General features: G+C 34.5%; 1 protein-coding gene across 2 annotated transcripts; it reads right to left on the bottom strand.

The window, feature by feature from the left end:
* Window positions 1–2,108: 2,108 nt before the first annotated feature.
* On the bottom strand, window positions 2,109–8,509 carry LOC126725905 (COP1-interacting protein 7). Of its 2 annotated transcripts, none has more exons than XM_050430920.1 (9): window positions 8,269–8,509; window positions 7,973–8,149; window positions 7,190–7,323; window positions 6,604–6,656; window positions 6,459–6,511; window positions 6,193–6,345; window positions 5,215–5,495; window positions 2,848–4,523; window positions 2,109–2,753 (listed from the first exon to the last, which is right to left on the bottom strand). In XM_050430920.1, the coding sequence occupies exons 1-9, from the start codon at window positions 8,325–8,327 to the stop codon at window positions 2,535–2,537; spliced, it is 2,805 nt and encodes a 934-aa protein (XP_050286877.1). In that variant the 5' UTR covers window positions 8,328–8,509; the 3' UTR covers window positions 2,109–2,534. The 2 variants fall into 2 exon arrangements, with proteins under 2 accessions (XP_050286877.1, XP_050286878.1); XM_050430921.1 differs by having other exon boundaries at window positions 7,973–8,105.
* Window positions 8,510–10,103: the final 1,594 nt, after the last annotated feature.

The following is a 10,103-nucleotide window of genomic DNA, read 5'->3' as shown; positions in this document are numbered from 1 at the left end:
ATCTAATCCCAAAATCACTAAGATTCTTTCCTTGCTCACAACACAGCAAAAAAACTCCCAAAACTTGTTATTCTTCGCGATCTAAAACTAAAGGAGAAAAGGGGGTGAGTTGACAACTCAATAAATAACCAAAGTCCTATTAAATTCTATCAAGCAAATAGATCTGTAAAATAATAAGCTATATATAGATCAAATATTTTAATCTTACAAATATATCATAGATGGATTAGAAAATAATCAGTTTTCCATATATCAAAAGTTGTAATTTACAATAGGTTCCAAAAACACATAAGCAGTTTCAAGGGTGCAAAATAGTTCAAATACTCAGACAAAGTTCACATTCTTAACAATCTTTTATGACTATGGCCACACTATATCCTCATGACTAGGTATCAGATTTAGATGAAACTAGTTCTGTGCTAATGTATATCTCCTATTAGTTGGGTCCAAAAACACAATAGGCTCGTGATGCCTCAGATAGAACTAATTTTGGTACCAATGAATAACCCCTATTGACTGGGTATCAAAGTCAAAATATAGACAAATTGTCCAAAATCATATATATCAAATCATAGTTCAAACAAAAATATATCTCAGTCAAATACATATATAAAATCATATATTCAATTATCAAATATATTTATGACAATTCTTTATTCTTTACTTTAAATCAATGTAGCTAAAAAAATTGAAATAAAATTGTAACATTTGTGAACCAATATTCAGTAGCTAAATTACAGTGATATAAGCAAAATAAAACCAATTAGGAGAAATGTTACTTATCTCCAAAAGCCATACCAAACGGACACCAAAATTAGAAGTTCAACCTATTACAATCTAATACACAAATTAATTCATAGACATAGAAAAAACTACTTAATCCAATTTACCTAAACTTAATTTATTCCTCTCTAGAAACCTCAATTCAAGGAATACTCGAAATATATTCAATTGAGTAACTAATTTCACTAAGCAACCTAGAGTCCAACTAGTCTAGAGCCTCTTCCCTTCACTGTAGTAATTTTTTATCCAATTTAGCCCAAACTCTTCTATTATCAAGTAATTCACTTGAACCATTCCCAACACTATACATGCTTGAACTCGTAGGCTTCTCAATCCAACAAATTGATCTAAAAATAACACAATATATCAAACCCCATAAAAATTAACATGTCATACTCCAAATTTATCCCCTCAAATGCATAAATAAAATTCGGTGTGTATATTAGTTAAGAAAGGCTTAGAATGGAAAAAGGCTTGGGTGATTACCTGGACTTGGGCAAACCAAGACTTTAGATGCTACCTTTCTCAATTCTAGCAGATTTTGATGGATCAAGTAGTTAGACCAAAAAGTAATCAGAGGTATTGGCTAAATATGAACAGCCCAAGGGGAGAGAGAGAGAGAGAGAGAGCAGTGTCAAAACTTAAATGAGGGGGAGGGAGTTGCAACAGCTCCTCTTAGAAATCTTTAGGCATAAAAAGCAATATCCTTAAGGTGGCTAGGGTTTACATGCTACAACTAGGATATAAATATTGCTAACCCCAATATCAGAATTATTAAGTTACCCTTAAAAAATATATATATAATAATAAAACTCCTTTTTATTTATTTATCTTTTTGGAACTATTACAAGAGCCTAACAATAATAAATGCTATGCTTCAGTTTTTAGATATATATATATTCTTCTTTTTTCCTCTTCTTTTTCTTTTTCTTTTGAATATATTCCGTCCATCTTCCAAATGGTTTCCACATGTCAAAATTATTGTCCTCTAATATGTGGCAACCAAATTAAGTTCTATGATATGAGAAGCAGATTTAAAACGTTAGATGATCCTTTTATTCATTCTTTTGGTCCTTAACCATGAATTATCCCCTACTTGCTAAGTTCATCGTTTATGGAATTCCCTTGATGGGTTTGCACGCAATTCTCATTGTTCTCATAGCCAATTTTCTTTTGAAGTGCACTATTACAGAAGTTTTATATGTTTTGAAACACTGCATATTTGATATTTCAGAAATAAATTTTATTTATTTCCCTGGCAATCTAGGACAACGTTAGTCTTAAACTCCAAATGTGCCATGGAAGAACATCTGTGATTCAAGGAATAAAATTGAAGAAGTGACGTATATTTATAACACAAGAAGTAACATGTACATATAAATTGTAAGTTTTAAGAATCCAGTAGGTACAAGCCAAATTCGGCTGCAGCAGTTGAATCAACAATAAGTGGAAAGAATAGTATGTAATATACAAATATCATGAACTAAGACTAAGAATAGTATCATCATTGGGAGTAAGGCACAACAAAAAATATATATATAAGCAACCTTGCATCCTGTTGCAGCTGGGTAATGGTTTTCTTGGCTGGTCCATCTCAATAGTAAATTAGCTCTTTTCCATCACATTGATGGTGTAGTCCAACAATATATACCATTGGTTCAAATTTCAAAGAGGCACCAAGTAAGGCTTTATCATATTTAAGAGGGGTTTCTACGTCTCCACAACAAAATTCATGTCCAAGCTTGCATTTGTTAACTTGCCGTGACTTTGATGGGACCTATTCTGTTTGTCTCATGAGTTGTGGAATGAATGTTGTTCTTGTCGCTCTTGAAGGAACCTTTTACTCCTTTACTTTTGGATGGAGCTTTCTTGGATGTTGAGGGAGAAAAACCACTGGCTGCAGTTCTTTCAGCAATTCTTTTTTGGCGTTGAATCAACTGTTCTTCCATCTTCTTCCGAATTTCTTCTTCCTGTATACAAGCACTTATCATTTATGAGTACAAAAAAAAATGATGGAAGGTAAACAAAGAAAAATTCAGAAAATAAAGAAGCATTTTTCACTACCTTCTCCAATTTGCTCTTTTGAACAATCAGCCTGCTCACAGAAAATGGTTTCTTGCTCTTGGGCACGATCTCAGATTTACTCATCCCAAGAGATCCACGCAAAGCTTTTGACCTTGCTTCTTTACCAGGATTTTTACTTTCAGTTGTTTCCTTGCTATTGGAATTGGAGCTTTTACAATTTGGATGAAGGGCCTTATCCAAATGATCACTTGCTTCAACAACAGAACCTCTTCTATTAGCTTCTGTAAATGAGATGTTGATTCCATAGTCCATAGTCCAAGAAACCTCAGCAGACTCCAATCTAGAATCTCGTTCAAGCACTACACAAAGATCATCTGGCTCATTGGTATTAGATATTTCATGCTTAACATGTGAAATATCTGAAGTGCCATTTTCCGAGAAGGCAGACAAAGTTATATCAGTCTCCATGCTTATGTCTGTTTTCCACTGAGAATCATAATGATCAACTGCTGGTCGGGTCTCTATCATGAATGAATCATCAATAGGTTTCCCTATTATACTTTTCTTAGTGTGAGAGAAATCACCCTCTAATGATAAAATGCTAACACCATCAAGGAATGTTTTCTTGATGCTTAAATCTTGGTTTTCTGACATTCCAGAGTGATTGACAGTGAACAAATCTTCCATTCTCCCAATTTTAATTATAGTCGATTCAGCGGAACAAGTAGATAAAGTATTCCCAAAATAAGTTCTTGATTCTTCAATTCTCTGTGAAAACAGTAGTTCCTCATTTGCACAATCCCTCCTATTCATAAAAGGTTGGGAATTCTCTCCATTTTCAAAGTCTTCCAACTCGGCTCTAGCATCATTTCCACCCATCCTCTCAGTTACAACTAAGGAATCGGCTGCAGCCATCAGTCTCTTTGGAGCTTTCTCCAACTCCATTCCCTCAGCAGGTCTGGCTGTGAATGAAGTTTCACCTTCAGAGCTTCTGAGTCTAAAATGTTCATCCTGAACATTTATGGGCTGAAGCTTCCCTACTTCTCTAATGTTCAGCTCATTATCTTTGTTGGTAGAATTATTTGTCTGGTTCAAATTGTAGCCGCCCTTATCTAAACCTATTTTCTTGTAATCACATGAGTTAGGCTCATGAAACTTCTCTAGTGATCTAACTCCATTCTCTCCATTAATTAACTCCTCATCTGGAGTAGATTCATCAGAGACACTGCCCTTCTTCCCATCTCTCCCCTTAGGACTGATATAGTTGATATTAGGAATGACAACTGTTCTAGAGGATTTCTTCCTATGCGTTTTTATTTTTGGATGCTCCCTTGAAGAATGTTGTCTGTCTCGCTGTAAGTATAAATGTGAATAACTCCCAGAATCAGAGTCACTGGATTCTGTACCTCCGTCTCCTGAATATTCAGGTTCGTTTTTATTGGGTTTCCTCCCTGCTGAAGTTGTCTTATTATTCCTGTAATTGGGTTGTCGAACTAGACCATTACTAGATTTATCCATATTAGGAGGCCATTGCATATTCTTTGGATAGTGAGGAGGAACAGACTGGATAAGAGGGAAAGGATGTCTTTGATACGGAGGTATTTGTTGGATAGGGATTTGAAAGTTGTACATATACTGAGGAATCTGGTTTTGCCATGGCATAGGAAATTGAACTTTCGCCGTAGTTGATGGTGTCTGATCTGATGCGTTATTATCTGCACGTGATGTAACCTTGACATCAAATAACAGCCCTTTATCTGTAGGAACAGATGTCACTGGATAATTCCTATTATATTATATGCATGCCATTGCAAAACATGATTATGGAAGTTCATAGTAGCTCTAAAATTTACAGAAGCACCATTTTACACTAAACTTTTGTTGTTCAGTTTCACATACTGAGAATAAGAGAGTACATTTACAGAACTTCAAGTTTTAATTGTATAAACAGAGGTGAGTGAAACTGTTAAAAAAAAAAAAAAGTGAATATTGTTAGTGGAAAGACAATGATAACATCAACAACGTATTATGAACCATGAAGTAGTTCAAATATTTCAGTGTAAAATAAGTTGACTGTAATTGTTGTCTTTGACTCCTTGTTTCTTTTCCTATGACACTTATTATTGCACTTATTATTGATGGATCTATTAGATTTGCTTTGTTTTATTTGAAACTAGATTTGCTTTATTTTGCTTTGAGGAAACGTCTTACTCAAGATACAAGAAAAACATTGGTGTCTAAATATTGAATGTAGAACTATCTTTAGTTTATCTTCGGATTCTAAATTGTGGTTTATCTTTGGTGTATCCAGAAAGAATAAATATTGAATGTGGATCTATCATTCGAAACAGGAAAAAAAATTTCAATAGCAGGGCTGAAAGGCAATATAAGAAGAATTAGTAGTACCTCTTTTGCTGTCTAAACATGCATGACTTGTAGACGAGCGAGATTTTGGTGTATCCATAAACCCATTTGCCAAAAGATTACAGGTAGAGGCATCATCTTTAGATGAATCTGAGGTGGTTCTCTGATAATGGGCACTTATTTCATTTGTAAGTACAATTGCGGATGTTCCCATAAATGAAAGTTCTGATGGGGAGCATGCCTTCATGGCTGCTAATTCCTCCATCCAAAGACCATCCGCATGCTTTTTCTTGCATAATTCTTTGAAATTAACGCATGCTTCCCTGAATATAGTACACACTTGAATTTTAGGACTCAAGCAGGCCTAAAATACTTAACTGAATTTTATTCCTTAATGAGATGAGGAGAGAATATATAAATGCAATCTGCCAAGGGTAGTTCAGTATGAGTTTAAGTGACCTGATACATCTTAACTCATCTTGAAGCATTTAGGTACCTCTTTCTTAACTGAAAAAGGAAATCTTGTCTTCTAAAATTACTTCATAGGACATAATATCGCATAAAAATTAGCCAGCCAAATAGTGTCACTGGCAGGAATACATTATGGCCACAACCAATGAAGAAGGTAAAAACCACTGATAATGGCTGCCAAATGCAATGAATCTTGATACAATTCTTTAAAATGAGTACATATGGAAGAAAAATAATTTCATCATAGATGAAATGACTTAGAAAGCATTTGTATTTCAGGTATATATATATAAATTTTTTTCTGTTCAATATACCCAAAATATATATATATATGAAACTGGAATAATTCATAAAAGAGTGAGAGAATTCTTAAAGCTCTGATAAAAAAAAAAAAAAAAAAAAAAAAAAAAAAATTACAATCTTTGATGATTCCGATTCAAATTATGTTTGTTAACTTCATAGTATCTGTGTTTTAGTATTGACAGTTTTTATTTTACATCTCAAAAGATTTAGCCTCCAACAACTTATATAGACTGTACTAGTTTATACCTTAAACGCAAAGCTCCAAAGGCATCTGCAAAGGAAATGAGGTCATCTACATTGTCCATTTCAAATCCAGCAACAATACCACGTGCATAAGCCATTGCCTGTTCTTTCCGGAGCAACGTTTTCCGGGTATCCAAAAGACGTTGGAGGTGAACCCTTGTCATTACAACAACTTAATATATCAATGACAAAATACTTGATGCACTATAATGAAGAAAAGCAATTGACATTTCACCAAGAGAAGGGAATTAAAATATAGGATGAGTTACTTGGAGTTTTCTTCTTTTGCACCATCATCCATGCCTCCTAGTTCACATTTTATCTAGATGGAAACACCAACAATTCTTTTAAACTAATTATATTCTGTGAAAAAATAACATCATTGTTCCACAGTTATCTTGAAAAATGACATACCTTAGATGAATCAGCTGACTTCTTTGTGCTACCATTAGCAGCTGAAAAACTTCCTAAAACACTGAAGTTAATCAGAAGACAGAATTATGACATTTGAGAAAGTAATGTCATTTTTTTTTACAAAAGTTTGTTTTCCAAGATGAACTAGTTCAGTGTGACTCAGGAAAAGCAAATCATCTCTTAGAGGAGTCTTTTGTTATTTTATCCCATTTTGGAGGAAAAACTATCGATTTTAATTGAAATGAAGTGTTTATGAAGTTAAGCTGAGTTGACATGGGCAAGATCACATGATTTATGGAACTTCCTGAAATGTCAAAGAGAAAATCTAAGAAAGTGCTTCACACATGATCCAATATTCAGGGCATATATATTGACAAAAATCAAACTTCAGGAGAAAATGTTATTTTTAATATTAAATATACTATTTCAACGGGTGAAAATCATCATATGAAATCTCAGAAAGGAGTTTGCATTACTTATGCTTGAACGTGTTCCTCAAAAGATTAATTATGAGGTCTCAACTCAAGTAAAGCAAATTCAACAGAAATGGAAAGGTTTCCTATTAGTATTTAAGTCTAGAGCACACCTTCCACTGATTGCCTAGATGCACGGATGATGTTGGATTCATTAACTTGAACTGAACTCTCAATCTGCAAGATCTCTTTTTCTATGCTGACAAACCTCTCAAGAACTGCTGGCGTGCTAACAAAGCGCACAAATCTGGCCAAAGCATATAAAAATAATTGATGTACATCATAGATCCAAGTCTCAATTTCCGAATAAGTATATGTAACAAAGATTCAATATCTATGAAGTTTTTTGTCTCAAAAAGCCCTCATTCTATTATACATATAACTTAGCCAAATTAAATACCATAAGAACCAAAATCCAAGAAATTTTTGGGACTGGATTAAATATAATTAACCTACGTTCAACAATTCCACAGAAAGAAAATTCAACATTTGGGAATTATTAGGCATAAAAATAACTTGGAATTCCAAAGATACTTGGAAAAATATCTGCAATGATGCAGGGATTTCCAAGAATCAATTTGCTAAGAGAGGTGAGTCACTATTCTACACTCAGTAGCAATAATTTGGCACCTGTGGACAGAATTACCGAATCATTCTCAATTTAAAAGATGATCCTGAACTAATTGGGTTCCAAAAATAAGGGATGGGGAAGGGTTTATACATATTTGCCTCAAAAGTTAAAACTAGGATATTATTCACGTTAATCAGATAAGTTTAAATCATGCAATATAAGGAATTATCGCACATAACCTTCAATTGATTAAACTCAAAATTGAGAGAATCAATCATGTCATAATGTGTACAAGATATAATAAGAAAGAGTAAAAAATAGTTACCTCTGAAATGTAGCTTTGGTGAACCAGGGTGCACCATGGTTGGGCGGACGAAGCTTAATTGAATACCCACCCTTGAAAATCTCATCTTTTGCAGATTTGAGGTGAGAAATGAAAGGTTCAAATAACCCAGAAGCTAGTTTCTCAGAAATGCCACCAGAAAATACCACCAGATCACATCTTTGCCAATACAATATTATTATTCACACATACAAAAAGAACATAGTACTTTTGTTATTATCAGTTTATCTTAAAAATAAATAATGAAACAAAAGAATTGTAAAGATAGTGAGTTGTACCTGGTTCTAGTTGGAGTGAGTTGGAAGAGAGCATAATCAAGACGAGCTTTTGAGTCCATAGTAGCAAAGAGAGAGAGAGAGAACAGAGGTGTATAGTCTCAGTATCAGAATGTGTCTAAAAAAAAGGTTGCTGGAAATGTAAAATGTACGTAGTTGAACTGAACATCTATCTATGAGTGAAATATGATTTTTTTGAACGTGTGATGAACTGTATCTGTATCTGTATTATGATTTATGAGTAAGAGAGAGAGAGAGACAGAAAGCCAGCCAGCGGGAAGTGATGAAGCACTGCACATGCATGCTGCTTGGCCATTTCTTGACTTTTTGGCCCACAACCAAACCTGACAGCTGGATCTTTACAAACAACAAATATATATGTTATGCTTATCACTATACTTCTAAACCTGCTGGATCAATTTCATAACATTTTTCCCAATTAACAACTTATTATTGTGCACTACACAATAACAATAGAAGACTAAAACTAACGTTGGGGGTAATCACAATTCTTTTTTCCAATAAATTATGATATATGTGATCTCTATAAACTGTAATATTGTTGCTTATGTACCAATTCTTGAAAAGGACTGCACAATCTTTAAAAAAGAACTATTTTATCATAGCACAAAATTTCCGAATATCCGATTGTCAAATATTAGCATTGATACACGATATTGAATATGCTAGTATGTATAGAGAAGCGGAAATGTAAAGTATAGAACACAATAAAACACGAGGGTTACGTGGTTTAGCCTAACAGCTTAAGTCCACAGAGGAAATCCTAAAGGATTACATCAAAATATATTAGAGTGTAGTACAAATCCTGTATTACAATGAAACATAACATGTGTTTGTATATATAGTAAGCTAAACCCTAAACTAGAAGAATTGAGTTTAGGCCTATTACATTAGGCTAACATATCTCTAACATAGATAATTTCGTAAATCACACAACTACTAATTAAGTGGTGTGATTCAAAATACATCACGTAACTACTAAATAGGTCACATGGTTGGAAATACATGTAGATAATCTTTTTAATTACTATTGTACGTGTGAGGAATTTCACAATTTGCTCTAATACCAATGGGCTTGGTCTGTGATTGAATGCTATAAAAGATTTGTGCTCCCTCATCCTTCACCAATTGGTCATTGGATGGATCGTAAGGCACACGATCCGACAAGTGGTATTAGAGCCCAGTCATAGATTCAAGTCATTGGAGCCACATTGTGAGGGAGGGATAGTGAGGGATTTCACAATTCACTCCAATACCAATGGGCTTGGTCTGCGATCGAATACTATAAAAGATTTGTGCCCCCTTATCCTTCACCAATTGGTCGTTGGATGGATCGGTAAGGCACACGGCCCAATAGTATGGATAGAGAATAGTAGGTCGACCCCCAAATTGCTAGGGCCATCCATTGGAATAGTCTCAGCCCAGTTCAATCCATATAGCCGATTTGTGTGGAGCTAGCCAAGCATATAAGGAAGTACCCAAGACATGCCGAGAATAAGAAATAATGCATTGGGGAAATCCACCCACCAAGCAATAACCAATGTCAGGTATGAGTTATTAGAGGGTTAGTCAATAGCAGGAGTCTGACTAGTGATATGATACGGAGGGACCCACTGACATGTGGAATATCCTCTTATTATGACAACCCCACTGAGAGAAGGATGTAAATAAGGGAGGAGAGGAAGGAAGCAAGGGTTGGAAAAATTGGGGAGAAAGACTAGAGAGAAGTGAGGAGAGTTATATTTCGGGGAGAAGGAAATTCTATACGGATTTCAGACGGTGATCTCAGCTTCCTGGTAGCCTTCATAGATGAGCTA

Source organism: Quercus robur, chromosome 5 (genome assembly GCF_932294415.1).
Source record: "Quercus robur chromosome 5, dhQueRobu3.1, whole genome shotgun sequence".
Lineage (NCBI taxonomy): Eukaryota > Viridiplantae > Streptophyta > Magnoliopsida > Fagales > Fagaceae > Quercus > Quercus robur.
The sequence above is the reverse complement of the archived record's forward strand: the minus strand, read 5'-3'. Positions and strand labels throughout refer to the sequence as shown.